The sequence below is a fragment of the Brienomyrus brachyistius genome, chromosome 7 (genome assembly GCF_023856365.1).
Source record: "Brienomyrus brachyistius isolate T26 chromosome 7, BBRACH_0.4, whole genome shotgun sequence".
Classification (NCBI taxonomy): Eukaryota; Metazoa; Chordata; class Actinopteri; order Osteoglossiformes; family Mormyridae; genus Brienomyrus; species Brienomyrus brachyistius.
Genome location: NC_064539.1, coordinates 25,904,823 through 25,920,598, shown reverse-complemented (window position 1 = coordinate 25,920,598; position 15,776 = coordinate 25,904,823). Strand labels below are relative to the sequence as shown.

Genomic DNA, 15,776 nt, shown 5'->3' with positions numbered 1-15,776 from the left:
ATGCTCTAGATGGTCGATCGAGAAAAACGCCTTCTAAAAAGAGAAGGCTGGTATATTTTTACTTTGAATTACCACCAGATGGCATGAATAACGACTTCTTTAACCAGTTTTATGATATTTCATTTGTTTGAGATATTACCAACGACTTTGTTGTACTTTTGTGTGGATAGCCCTACCTTTTTCCTTTGGTTGAAGAGACAAACTGGGCAGTGAAGATACAGTAGTTGGCCCTGGCAGTCATGGTCCATGAAGTATGAAGCAACTATCATCGAGCTCTCCTTCAGATTGCATGGACCGGACGCACCAGAGCCTAGGCTGAAGCATTAGTGGCATCAGGAATCTATCCGGGAAACAATAGAGGAGGATGATCAGTGCTGATTTCCTTTGCAGACATGCCTGTAGCTGATGTCTGCAGGGTATTATGGGACAGTTCCGCCCAGGTGAGGAGGGATCTCCAGGTCTCAGGTCTGGCAGAGGCAAAGCAGCTGAGGTTCTTCCCCTGCTGCTGGTGGAGGCATTCGACATGGCCATGTACAGATGATGAGAGATGTGAACATAGCCTTCACTCCCATCTCCCATGAGTCCGCAGAATTCTTTCCGAAAGGATGAGGTGAACTGGGCCCCCTGGTCCGTGATCACGTCCATGGGTACCCCACAAACTCGGACCACATAATGGAGAAGGGCTTCCTCAACTGGGACGGGGAAATAAAATGAGCAGCCTTGCTAAAGCGATCAATGACAGACACGACAGACATGACCTGAGGAGACAGGTGATGTGCTTTTCCGGGTAGGCAGAGTACCCAGTGGACATGGTGGACATGTTTTTGGGGGGACGCAGAAAAGATCAGAATGTTCTCCAGGTAAATGAAGATGAAGTGCTCGAGGAAGTCGCAGAGGACACCACTGATGAATGCATTAGAAGACTGCTGGGCAATTGTACAGTCCAAAGGGCATGACCAGATATTCATAATGCCCCTGGGGGGGTGATAAATGCAGTCTTCCATTCTTCCCCCTCCCCGATCCTCACCAGTTTATATACAACGCGGAGGTCCAAGTTTGGTAAACACTCTGTGGCAAGGGGTAGCAGTTATTAATTGTGATGCCATTCAGATCCCTGTAGTCAATGCAGGGCCATATTGAGGAGAAGCCAGACCCAGGTGGTGATGTGGAGGGTGTGATGAACCCCTGTTGCAAAGCCTCATAGATGTATTGGGCCATGGCTTGCTGTTTAGCCAGGATTTCTCGCTCTCTCTATATTTCCATCCTGAAACTGGCTATTCTAAAATCTCCTTCCTAAAATAACATGTAGCCCAAAATTATGACTTTATTCTCAAAATCTCAGATTTTTTTCCCTTCAATGTGGCCTTAATACTCTGTCAAAGGAAAATCAAAAGATAAAGGAAATAAACTGGTTTGAACAGTGTTCCGTTTCAAACACATGCAAATACAAATGTACATGGAATTTATTCTGAATAGCACATAGGCAAAAATTGCCGGCTCTATTACACCACTGACAAAGTGCAATGTTTTACAAGAGTAGATGACACTGAAAGATTCAGTTTACATTACTGACAAGCTATTACCAAGTTAGACAGACAGACCATAACATTTTCCCCCATAGTGGAATATTCCACACATCATTCATTTACCTTGCATTCGCTATTAAGTAGAGAGTGGTGATCACAAAAGGTGATTTGTAAGACTAGAGGTGTTGCCCCCCATTTGCAGATATTTTCTTTCTGCATGTTCTGACAATGTGACTTCAATCAGTTTTCCTTATGCAGGTTTATAAAAGCCAAATTAGGGCCTAGTCCTTTTCGGCTGCGAAATTTGTCCAGCGCTGTTACCGGCTTCCGGCAAGTTTTCAGCACAAAACAAACTCACATTGCATGCTGTGCCTGTGCACCTGCGTCTGGTTAATGCTGCACGGTATTTAACGTAACATGGCCCCTGTGAGATGGCTCCGAATGCGACAGATCGCAGTAACAGCTCAGGAGCATGCTGGGAAGATTGTAAACAGCCCTTTTGTGTTATTGTTTATACTTACTATGTTCCTGATTGTTGTATGTGCCCTTGCCTTTGTGTTCTGTCTGGTTCTCACGTGTCTAGTTATTGTGTAAACTACCCACCATGTGTGCGCCTTACCTTCAAACCACCCAGTGCTTCCTCAACAGTTATGGTCAGCGGTCATTTGATGCCTGTGTTAGAGCTATTAAAGGCTTAATAAAAAGGCGTCATCTCACCTTAAAAACAGGTGTCCACATTTCTTGCTGTTGCTGTGCTGCTTCCGTCTGCTACGCATTACAGTAAGTTTTTTAAAGCATGATAATTAACTACAGTGTTAACGGTAATTACAATTAGAAATGGTAATACTAACTGTTGGAAAGTGCATCATGAGATTGGTAATCGTTTCATCCCTATATTTCATACACCACCAAATCTCTAATGGTCTATCTTGTCTCATTGTCCCCTGTAACATTCCGTTGTGTTGTGAGGAGATTAGCAGTGTGTTTTGTTTTGCATGTGTTTCCAGGATTTGCATCGCAATTTGCCAATTCACAGCATTTTTTAAAAAAGTAGCATGGATATCATCATTTTTACGAAAGTGTTTTCTAGATTTGCAACGTGTCTATTAATTTGCTGCATGCTTCTAAATGTAGAGTGTCTGTGTTATTTCAATAAAGTGTTCGTAGCGAATTTGAATAAAAAAACTGTAGCTCATTGACACCAATCAGTCACTGTAGATAGAATCATAAGTATACCTCCTCAGTTATTGCCACTGTACTCCTGAACTTACCAGTTTTTATAGTCTCAAATTTATGAAATGGTGGAGTGTCTCAGTGGCGTAGCTAGTGTGGAGGGATGGCCCTCCTTAAATCAGATCTCATAACTGGATGCGCCCCATTTTTATAGGCACTGGGTGATGCAAAATGCAAAATCATGACTTTCCTTAATGCAAACATGTGACACAATCACAGTTTACGAAGAATTTTAATAGGAGTGGTGACAGCTTTCATTTTATTCTTCTCATGGTTTCCCATTCCCCCCCTCCCATGTCACTCCCCTGAAAACAATCTGAAGCTGCCACTGCTTGGTCTCAAACAAACAAAGAAGGGAGCCAAATGGAATCTACGAGTGTGTAAAAGAGAATGCAGCGCACTCACTCTGCTGGAATCACTATTCACCGGCGCCACTAAATGCCAGAAGCCAACAACAAAAAGACTAAATGGTGTCACTGGGGCACAGGCACTGGAAAACTGAAAGACGGGTTTTTTTGGACACTTCTGCAGCATGAACTGGGAGGGTAACTGAAAATATACAAATGCAGGGATTTGCTGTTTCACTTAAACTGCATCTTAGTACCATTCCGATGGGTTTGTGTATTTTTTTTGTGCCAGGATTCAGATAATGGCCTTACAGGGATTCGGATCATCACATCCCTGACCTCGGGAACTACAGGTGAAGATGCATGACATACTGTATGGAAAGATAAGTGCAGTAAGAGCAATGGAAGCAATATGTTATAAAAATGGCACATTTATTGCTACAGAACGGTCATGTACATGACTGCATTGAATAACTACAGATGGAAAACAACAGGCAATGGCTTACAATGAGCTGGCTGAAGAGGAACTTCAGCACACAACCTGTTCAGACACTTATACTAATCTGAAAAGGCAGTAATAATAATAATAATAATAATAATAATAATACACAAATTAATAAAGGGACAAAATTAAACGAGAAGAAAACATCAAATTACTTGGAAAAAAAATGTTTCAGGCACCCAGCCACACATTGCAAATAAAGTGTAACTGTTATTATCGTAATTCTGTCACTGCTGGGTGACCCCAATGGCAAACTGTGGCCCATCACAGAAAACACCATACAGTCTCATTCTGATAACATAAAATAACTTTAAATAGTAAAATAAAGTAACAAACCTTTACTTCGAATGATACCAAAAAATCTACAAAGTGGAATATTCAGAATCTGACTTACTTTTTTTTAATTTTTTTCTCTATTTTCCTGGTATAAAAGGATTGCCCTGCAAAATATAAGCCAAATATATTTCATTTTAAATTTAGTTTTTTTTTTGTTTCGTATAATAGGGTGCACTAGTCTATGTCATAGCAAAAGGGCGATAGACAAAGGAAGCTTTATAACAAAAAAAGCCAGGCACTGATACATGGTGATTCTCAGCTTATTTTTTTTCACTTATTTGCATCACAAGTAACAAGAAGAATGAAAAAGGCCACAGTTCATGTATTTTCACTATTACGTATGTCTATAATACTCTGAAATGAATATGTTCAAACCAGCACTGCACAAATAATGGATTATAATGGGTACGAAAGGAAAATGTTAGTCCAAATGAAATTCAAAGGTCTATAACCATGATGCATGTCCTTAGTTTCTTTTATGCTTAAATGTAATTTGTACATGGATGTTGTCATATATTCCCCATTTAACCGTTTCTGTACACAATTTGTGCTTATATAAGGTTACTTTTGGATGGAAACTAGATCTTTTTCCTTTTTTTTAATCCTTTGTTGTCATTTTAAATCTGTTTAGAATGTAACCCTAAATATGTAGGTCCAAATTTGTCCAGCTACATTCATGTAATGCAAAAGAGGAACAAATAAAATCAGCTCAGGAAAGAAACTAAAATATCAAGGAAGACTGGATAAATGCCATTAAATTGCATTGTTAATTCCACCAAACAGATAGCATCTTCATGGTCGCTGCAGTGAAATAAAATTTAATTCAAAGCGTGTTTATCGTTTCATCCATGAGAAATGGAGGTGGATCAATCATTATGAAGATATTTACCATAATACTCTGACCCCCACCTGTAAAGAATTTAGAAAGATTGGAGCATGGATGGACAGACAGATAGACTGATGGATGATACTAACCTACAATGGATATATCACATTGCTGCCAGTGGTCATTTTCCACAATAACTTACAAACACAAATTGATAGAGTTGTTCCTGATTAATGTTTCACCTATTCATGGGTTAAAATTATGATTCATCGGTGGATAGAACTATATGACAAATATTTTTTAATTTTTAAGTTTACTACAGAAATGTTTTCAGATTTTAATTTTAACCATTATTGAAAAAATAATTTCTACAAATCACCAAATAGCATGTAGTTTTCTGTTCCCGTCTTGTGTCCCTGGATCCACGTGTGAGGTAACAAAAACACTTCAGGACAACCCTCGCTTTACTCAAAAAGAAATTAAATTAAACCTCAGTTCACTTAGTTATAATAAAGATGTTTATACTCTAATAGACTGTATGTACATTTACATAAAACACATGGCTTATTTGTTTACAAATGCATGGTAGGTACATCTAGCTCAGGGAACTCGCTGTAATGAAAGTAATAATGAAATAAAAAACAGGTCATGAAAATTGAAACACAGTCTCACATCAAAACTGAAGTGTTTTCCAGTGGCCTTACTCGACTATTCAGTTTAAACACTTAAAAAATAAAAAATATTTTCCCCTAATTTATGACACTTTTGTTTTACTTGTGCTAAATGCAAAATAAAACAATGTATAAATAAAAACAACGTAAAAAAATAAAAACAAATGTTTATAAACATTTTTGGTATTACCAAGGTCAAAAGTGTTGTGATGTAAAGGCTGTATTCTCTTATCTGTTCAACATTACCGCAAATTCCCTGCCAACTTTCGTTTAGATAGGTAAGCATGACGACAGTCAATTGCCAGCCAGATTCTACGAGACACCCTTAGCCATTGCCCATAGAGAGAGAAATATTTTAATAACTACAGTACATGTTTTGGGATTTCAGTCTTCGAATTTTTAAAAACCCATGTCATAAAGGAAAAAGAACATGTCATACATATCATACTCATGGATCAATATGACATTTAAATGTGATACTCCTCTGCCACTTCACGCATTCATTGAAGTTATCAAACACTGACTTCAGAGCTTCAACTCTATAAATATTAATACTGTTTTTGGCACCTGGTAAAATGGCCGACAGAATTTTGTTAGGGTTTCTATGTTACAATTGATCCAACCCCATCTCTCTTCCATTTGTGTATCATCACACAACCAAAACCGCAAGAACCCGGTGTGTCATTTATATTTACATATTCATCAGAAAATACAATTCAAAATGACTATGTAATGGAAATGGAACAAGAATGAAAACATTTATGCATTATTTTGAAATCCCACCCCATCCCATACTGGAAAAAAGTTCCCAGAAATATCAACAGAACATCTAAAAAGAACTGGTTCTGGAGTGTTTACCACATTTTCAATAAGACACATTTCAACACATAAAATTAATTTCTCATCTTTTAACAAAAACTGATACAACATATTTCTAAACACAAAATAACAACAGTCTACATGTAAAAATATACCTTTTACATACACAATTTCAAAATAATGCTAAGTTTGCATACAATTTACAAATGTCTGTATCCTTGACAGCTGGTTAGCAGTGAGTGGAACAGATGGATCTGGGGTCCCCTGGTCCTGTTCTGTGCCCGTGGACGATGCCGTACAGTCAATGTCATACTGGCATAGCAGAGCTTCTTAGTTCAATGTCTCTTGCCTACTTCTGTCAAGACTTGACAAAATAATTAATCCCTACAACAACTTTTGAAAATCCACCATAGTTATATACTGTATATTTTTATACATTTATATATATCAATTTTCTTAAAAATTCTTTTCCACTTTCAGTGCCTCATGTTGATTTTGTAGATTGAACCACAGCAACACTCCTGTTGTGTATCTCGCAGCATTGTGTGGTTTCTTCGTTAACATTTTGACAGCAAAACCAGAACAAAGAATAATATGAAAAACAAAAACAGAAAATCTGTTAACACATACAACCACTCACATGTACTTGACTATAGAGGCTCACCGATAAGCCAATACTCATAAAAGGCTAACAAGCTATAATACAACATTCTATAACAGACGCGTCACTCACTGTCGACAGAGACTGCAACCGGAGAGGAAGAGAGCAACGGGACACCGTGGTATAATTTACTCAATCCAGAATTGTTCAATGTCACGCCTTCTAATTACATATAAGTATACAGTACATTAAATACAATTTATCCAAAAAATACTTTTTTCCTTTTTACTTTTTTTAAATTCCAGGTCACAAAAAACCTGACTGCATAGACCTAATGACTAACAATTCCCTAAGCTTGCATCCTAAAAAGTTCTGTTAATGTCCTCCTTGCACTTTTAATGATATGAACTCTAAAAGGCACATTGGTAGAATTGTAGCATGTTGAAGTTGCATCTCTGGGTATGGGGCGATTGGGACTGGGAGGAGCAGGATCAAAAAGGTGGGGGTAAGGTGATAGAACTTGGGGAGAAACTAAAAAGCGAATCGATGGACTACTAGCTTTCAGCTGGTATCACTCTGCATGCAGCACAGTCAGTGGAGAAATGCGTCTTGGTGGTTAAGGTCTCACTGAGGTTCCCCATATCACAATACTAAACTAAAGCCCTCAATCTGATATCCCTGCAGCACATTTTATTTCTCTTTGCAGCCTCTACACAGCCTCTAGTCGAGGAGTGACAATATCTATTGTTAACTCCCTGTATGATAAAAAGGTCCATCTGCTCTACCCAATGTAACGGAATGGCTATGATTACACTAAAGTGATAATCAGGATGTTTGCTGGTTTAGAATTTAACTTGACTTTCTTCTTCAGTATGGAGCCATACCAGTTACCCAGAACCTCAGATAAACGTCATCCTCCTCCTTTACTGTTCAGAAGTACACTTTTACATTATTGCAGGTTTTACAATTTCTTGAAATTCTAAAATTACCATTTTCGATTATGTTCATCTCTCCGCTCAAGGCCTACAGATTGGTATTGATAGTTACGCGACGTCTTGCTCATTTATACGTTCAGGAGGAGTTCAGGCACAACTGCAAGTGTTCCACAGTGTGGAGAAAATCGCAGGCAGGCAGGCAGCAGGCTGCTCACATCAGCTCCTAATGATATGTTTGGAGAGTCATCCATCAAGTTGCACTTTCATCTTTACATTTAAGACAGGGAATTAGCAAAGAAAAAAATAATCTGAATTTCCTCAGCCATTGTCCATTGCTGATTCCTTCTACACATGACAGGGCAGGGGAAAATATGTTGGTTTGATTGGTTGATTGATTGGTGGGAACAGGGTAATATCAAAGGAGGTGGTCACTTGTCATTTTGACAAACTTCAGCAACTTGGACCTGAGGAGAAAAATATTGAGGTCAATGAGATGATAAGCACCCTCAATTTGCATATTATTTATTTATTTTAGGGCTGTGAATTGATTAGAAAAACTATTTAATCATATAGTTTTTGGTGATTAATCACGATTGCACCTAACATTAAAACTTGCAACCATCCACACATTGAATTCCTAAATTACTTTATATTAAATACGAAGAGGAGTCAGTGATAGTGATTCTCACAAACTCATTTCTGTAACATATCAGTTTTCTCTAATTTGTAAAATTATTTTGAAGACAGATTCAAATTATACAACTTCATTATTTAAATTGTTGATTTTGCCTCTGGAGTAGTTAAATAGTTCTGTTATATTACCAATTATTTTTGTAATAAACTAAATAAAATCCAGGGTGAGAGTTACAAAGCTGAGAAAAAATGACTAATAAAACATTGGGCAAATATCTTATAATACATATGAATTATCTATTGTGGGATACTTGCAATAAAGTTGAAAAATGTTAAAATATTTATCTAGTTTTGTGCTCGGATTTTTTTTTTTGGGGGGGGGGGGGGGGCTCTGTGGAAAATTCTGGATTTCATTGATACCAAGTATTTATGCTCACTGCTGTATGGACCAGAATTTCTCCCTGGTATCTATAAAGTGAATCTTAATCATATTCATTTTCCCACAAACAGTATTGTGTATATGGTTGGCTGTGGTTACGCTGAACATGTCCACCCTGTTATAATGAAATATCCAATTAATTAATTAATTAAAGCACCTTTTTTGGAAGTGATGAGGTCACAAAGGCACCCAATACTGAGAATGACCCTGATAAGTCATCACATGGTATCAGTTATAGGCATCAACACATTGGCACAAGGATGAGTACATGAGTACGAGTACATGAGTACTGTATCGGAGCCCATACTAGTATCAGTATCGATGCACCCCTAACAAGACCTATGAGATAAAGAAAATGCGTAAGGCTATTTATCTGCGTAATAAATCCATATTTGCTCAAAATTTAACACAATCTATCATTGGAACATACGCAGATTAACATTACGATAAAAAGACAAATTGGATAGGTTGATGAACACTATTTTTTTCTCAAACCTCTCTTTAAAGGATCCTTAGAAATTCCATTGTATTTGATACATTTTTCCACTAGCTCAATTAATTAATTTACTTAATTTGTTAAGTACCCCAATAACATATTGATTGACTAAACCCGTTCGGCAGTGAATATCATTTTCTTTGACTGCAAAATGATACAAACTGATATTCACACTTGGAAATGTGAATTGAAATCACTGCACAGTACAATAAAGGGAAGTAAGTATATTTATATCCTCTTTACTGGCCATGGCCATTCATACATTTAAAACAGTGTATCAGTTTATAAGTGAAAATATTCTGACCACTTGCGTGTTTCTTTTTACATTTGTCCCATGGGATTGGTGCCTTCCCCCATGCTGTGGTGTGCCCCCGCTAGGGAAAGTGGGGGTCCATCTGAGGACACCTTCTCCTCCTCCCTCCTCTTCAAGCAGGCTGCTTTAGGATTCAAGTTCCTCTCTGAAAAAGGTGAGTTATACACATGTTCAGTATATTGCAACTGAAGAAAAAGTTTGAGATGGAATAGACTTACAAGAGATCTCTCTGCTCCAATCACTGCTAATCAAAAGTAAAAAATACAGACATATATGTAACCCTTCATATACAATGTATTTCCTTTCTCTGTAAAATAAAAACAAACAAATCCACATTGGAATTTAAGCCAATTTAAGCCCCGCCACCCAGTGGAGAAAGAAAGTACTGCTACAATTGACCACACCTGCAATTGTTCTTGGAATTTCTTGCAATTAAAACATAAAGATAAGATGTGCAGGAAGTGGATATAAATCCTTACATACATATATCACAGTTACCACTGTGGAGTCCACTCCTCAGAGAATATTTATATTTTTAGTTATTTAGCAGATGCTTTTATCCAAATCAACATACAGTTGAGACAGCAGGGTGAGCCAGTCCCTGGAGGACTAGGCAGTAAGGGCCCTGCTTAAGGGCCACATGGCTACATCTCCCGGCCGAGCCCGGGATTTGAAACAGCGACCCTCCGATCAGGAATCTCTGCTGAGTCAAGCACCGGCCCAAATCAGAGATCAATGCTGGGCAGAGCAGTTAGAGGTAAGGCGACCAGCACTGACCACGGACTTGCTGCTCCAGGCTGAGTATGACGGCCACGGCCTGGTGCAGGATCAGCAGCTTCGTCTGCGGCTTGTCGCTCTTCAGATGCAGCTGTACCATGCGGCCAAGCTCTTTGAAGGCCTCGTTGATATCACGCACACGCAAGCGTTCTCGCGCGTTGTTGGCCATCCTACGCTCCCTCTCCCTCTCTATCTTCTGCTCTGGAGAAAGGTCCTCGTCGTCGTTATTACTACAGGATTGGATTATAGGAATGGGCAAATGCATGCGGCCAATCAATTAGGTCCATTGTTCATAAGCTTGATACACATTTAGTAACATTGCAGAAATATTGTATGAACAATTGTATGATGTTAAATTTTGGCATTTATTTATCATAGGTATATCATCGCTATCCAATAAAAATCACGCATCTCCCAATATCCATTATTTCAGCCGCATCAAACTAAGCCCTCCCCTTTACTCCCTAAGTAGCACCAATAAACTACAGAACCGCATTACACCTCATTACCGGAAAAGGGGGCAGAATAACAGGTGTTACCATAAAGAGCAGACAAGGTTTAAGATTTTGTTTAGCATTTCATGCATTTGGAAATGAGTTGTTTGTGTGCCCCCTTTTTGTTCTGCAAAGTCTCATTCCAGTAACGATCATTTTGTTATTGCCTCACTGATGTAGAGATTTTGTTTCAGCAATAATTTTTTGTTTTAACAATATTCAGGTAATTAAATTAAATCAAGCTAATTTCACTTACCTGGATCTTGACCTGTCAAGCGATTTGAGGTCCTTATTGTCGCCGTCCTCTTTCTTCCCATCCAGAGATTTTGTGTCCTGCAGGTTTTCGTCTCCCTCGTCCTCAGACTTGATTTCGGAGCTGACAGATGACGTGCTCTGTCCCTGAAGTCCACTAGAGAGCGCTAGTGAAACAAAAGAAGCCACTGAGGAGACTGCAGCACGCAGGGCAGATAAGGAACAGAACAGGAGCAAAAAAATACCAAAAGAAAAACACTCACAGTCCATGAAAATGCTTCTCCTCTGTTAGTGTATGGATATTGTGGCAAAACTTTAATCATATCATAAATGATGCAAGTATCCTTTACGAGCCCAACTTTACTAATAACTAGAAAATTATGTTTGTAATTCTATGTCATAAAGTTTATAAGGAAATGATGAGCAGCACTACAGGTGAAAGAAAGAAAAATGTATTCTGGATTATGCCAAAATCATGACTGCGATATGATACCTGCCTAAGATATTTCAACACCAGCACCGAAACGATACTACAGCAAGAAAACAAAACGTCGAGAAAATTCATATATAAATTGATAATGGAACTTCAATTAATAAAAAAAACATCATTTTAATCACATTTTTTTTCCAGTATCAGTCAAATTAAATACCGTCTATTTTATCACAGATGGGGAACGAATTTAAGCATGTTTTAACAAAACTAAAGCTATTCAGTTGCAGCTGCTGAGCTGTACAGCCATTGAACATGTTTTAATGCATTTGTAACACTGATAATTGGATTATGGTAAATAAATAGATCAAGGTCATGGTGTTACCCAATATTGCCCCTATACTTGAGTTTATGTGATTTCTTTTCTAGATTTTTAAATTGGCAGGATATCACCCTCTTGGCAGAGATCAGCACTATACTTGAGCGTATTTTCTGGTAATAGAGAATATTTGTACAAATGAGCTGCATGCCATGATTACCTCTCCTGCAAGGGTGTGACGTTCGTGAACGAATTGTTAGAAGGAAATGAGTTCCTTACAAGAATGTTCTTTTCATTCTTCTGCTTGTCCTCAGAAATATGATGTGAATGCGGCTTCCCTCCTCGACTATGGCCAGTGAAAGCCAGTGAGGCAATGCAAGAGCATGCTGTAAGCAAGCATATGATTGGCTGGAAACTAAACCTAGGATTGAGCGTATATGCCTACAGTGAGCGAACAGCCGAGTCAGTGAGCCAGTCGATGAATAGGCGTGTTTCTCCACTTCCTTGGGTCTCTCGTTCAGAACGCTGGTGAGTTTGCGAAGCGAGTTTGTGAACGAGAGACTCAGATAGGCTACTGAACAACAGAACCGTACCCCAGCTGTGACTGAAATACACCATCTATTGTTGCAGTATATAGCATACATGTGCAGTGACTTCCTGCATGCTGCGGTTGGATTTTAGAGATGTAACATTTTCACGATTTTAAATGATTTTAACCAAGGTTTGTTAGTGCTTGGACTCTGAATATGTGATGAGCGGTTAGATTTACGTTTTTAACAAACGTGAGTAGCTAAGGTGCAATGCTGAGAGATTTAGACTATAATTCAACTGTAGGCATGAGTAAATGTTGATAGAGCTGTGGAGAGCCCTCCGCTGAGGTCATTAAAGGTAACTCACTGAGTCTACATTTTCCGTGTACCAATGGTCACGCCCTGTTGTTAACATCCTGATACCATTCTATTCATTTCAAATCAGAAATTGCAAAATAAAAATGTACGTGGAAAATGCTTTCTGTTGTATAAACAAAAACATCCAGAAATTTGAGAATGTATTAAAGGGTAAATATCACACACAAACACACACCCATACATGTTTGTAATTATATCTTTGCGGGGACTCTCCATTCATTTCTATGGGGAAAACTCTAATCCCTACCCAGCCCTAACCCCTAACCACAAGTAACCAAACAAAATATAAATGTTTTTAGTTTTTTGATTGCAGTCACAGATTTTTTATAAAATTGAATTTCCCCTTATAGGGACTGAAAAAGTTGTCCCCACAAAGACATTCAGTGTTATACGTAGTTCTACCCCACACACACACACAGACGCACACACTATGTGTGTGTTAAGTACATTTTGGGATTAGGATTTTTCCCATAGAAATGAATGGATAGTCCCCACAAAGACATGAATACAAATGTGTGTGTGTGCATGTGTGTTGACTAAATAATGAGCAATAATGAGCCATAGATGATATATCATTACATTGATATATTCCATCCATCCATTTTCCAAACCGCTTATCCTACTGGGTCGCGGGGGATCCGGAGCCTATCCCGGAAGCAATGGGCATGAGGTAGGGAACAACCCAGGATGGGGGGCCAGCCCATCGCAGGGCACACTCACACACCATTCACTCACCCATACACACCTACGGGCAATTTAGCAACTCCAATTAGCCTCAGCATGTTTTTGGATTGTGGGGGGAAACCGGAGTACCCGGAGGAAACCCCATGACGACATGGGGAGAACATGCAAACTCCACACACATGTGACACGGAGACTTGAACCTGGGTCCCAGAGGTGTGAGGCAACAGTGCTAACCACTGCACCACCATGCTGCCCCCTAATGATATATTAATCATTAAAATATTGTGAGGCATCATATTGTGTAGAGCCTTGAAAATAGGCATTGAAATTCAGGTCTTGCAGATACCTTGTTGATAGACGTACTGTGTGTTTCTGAAAACACAATCAACACCCTTGCAGCAACCTTCAGAAATTATTGGAAATTCACAAACTTTAGATGCTCAGAATATTCTAACTGAATGTCTAAAGTATTATTTTGAGTCAAAAGGTACTGTAAATGAGAATGTAGGATAAGGAGGAGATATTGTACTTGATATTCCAGAAAGTAAGGGTGCAAATAATATTTTACAGCGTTACATGATACATGTTTTAATTTTTGACACAATTTTGAAAAGAAGAGCTTATTGAGTAGTGCCACCTCCTGGTTAATCAGCCTTACTATAGCCCACTTCTATGTTGGATTTAACAGGAGGTGCTACAGTATGTAGTGCTAAGTTAATGAACAGACACACTGGGTCATATTTGACATGCCGATCACAACCCTTTTATAAGTCTTACAGAACATTGATCTCATCCTGGTCAGCATTACAGTGTGGGGGACAGGGCACAATGTATCACAGGGACATACATGCACTCACAATCAAGTTCTACTAGCAATTTAGAGATGTCAGTTAGAGAAGAGGCAGCAGAACAAGCTGAAGTACCCAGAGGAAACATGCGACATGGGAAGGGCATGCAAACACCACATACACAGGGAAGGGCTGCTGTCTGAATCCTGAAGCTTGGGGCAACAGTATGAGGCAACAGCACAACCCAGCATTGCCCCCCCTTTTGGCAGAAAAAAGTACAGGAATCTGTCTTATTAAGGTTTTTATCAACTACTGTACTAAGACACCAGGCGACCTGATTCGAATGCCTGAGTTTATGCATTTGGCTTTCTTCTTTAGTTTCGTGTTTGCTTTGTGTGGTATTAAACCTCCTTCCATATCATGCCGTAAAAAAGATCTCAGCACAGCCCCAAGTCACATGGTTTTGTTTAGTGTCCCATGAAAGGACTCTCACAGGCTACAACTAGCCAATGAAGATGAGAGGACCTGATTCAGAAAATATGCTGTATTTAGGGCAAAGTCTGTTTGTGTGACTGTTTAAAGGGTGTTTCACATGGAACACGACACGAAAATAATGACATGCACTTGCGAAACATTCGGGTGCAGATCACAAACTTTCACACAAAACACGATGCGAAATCGTCTGAACTGACTGAGAAAAGTCTGCGTACCGAAAGAAATTGTCTAGCGACAAACACCGACAGCGTTGATGACAAGTTTTTCTTGTTTCATTTCAGCAAAGGTGAAAAGAAAAAGGCAAAGAAACTGGATACATCCAATCCTAAAAAAGCTGATACTTTACAATGACTGTTTGAGACGGTACTTCAAGCCAAGTAAAATACGTATTAAAAACACTGTGGCAACATCAAATATTATCGATTAAATAACTAAAGGAAGAGAGAAAACAGGTAACTAGTTAATTTTTTTCTTTACTGAATTTACGTGGAATTATGGTTGTATACAGATAGGTCTAAAAATCAAGCAAAGTTAAAAAATATTGATAAATAATATTCATTATTAATTTAATAGTTTAATACAATAGAAAAAGCACCTTATAAAACCTTACAATGTAGGAAAAAGCTACAAAAAACAAGCAACCAGGACAGCTGCAAACATTCTAACATGCCCCTCGTCATCAAATAAGATGTGGGGATGTGCTGATCGATACGGAAATATTGATTCTTTCAGTCTGAATGTTTTCATTTTCAGAATTAATCCTAATGCTACAATATCTTTTTTTTTGTTGTATTGTAATTTAACTGTTGACGTTAATGTAAGGAGCAAAGTTTGAACTACAATCTGGTGGGGAGGAGGAACAAATTGACCAGATACTGTAGGAACAACCGATGTTCTGGAAAAAATCAATGGTGGCTACCAATGGGCCTTTTAAATATGCTATTTCTGATGG

At 38.6% G+C, this 15,776-nt stretch overlaps 1 protein-coding gene across 11 annotated transcripts in view; it reads right to left on the bottom strand.

The window, feature by feature from the left end:
- Positions 1 to 3,519: 3,519 nt before the first annotated feature.
- The window catches only part of LOC125746621 (transcription factor 4-like), a 134,049-nt gene continuing 121,792 nt past the window's right edge, over positions 3,520 to 15,776 (bottom strand). For 8 of the 11 annotated variants that reach the window (XM_049020827.1, XM_049020830.1, XM_049020831.1 and 5 more), the window contains 4 exons: positions 11,205 to 11,367; positions 10,455 to 10,684; positions 9,690 to 9,822; positions 3,520 to 8,260 (listed from right to left, as the gene is read on the bottom strand). In XM_049020827.1, the coding sequence (XP_048876784.1) occupies positions 8,212 to 8,260; positions 9,690 to 9,822; positions 10,455 to 10,684; positions 11,205 to 11,367 (575 nt within the window). In that variant the 3' untranslated portion in view covers positions 3,520 to 8,211. Of the gene's footprint in view, positions 8,261 to 9,668; positions 9,823 to 10,454; positions 10,685 to 11,204; positions 11,368 to 15,776 lie in introns of all 11 variants that reach the window. The other 3 variants (XM_049020829.1, XM_049020836.1, XM_049020835.1) reach the window with 1 other exon arrangement.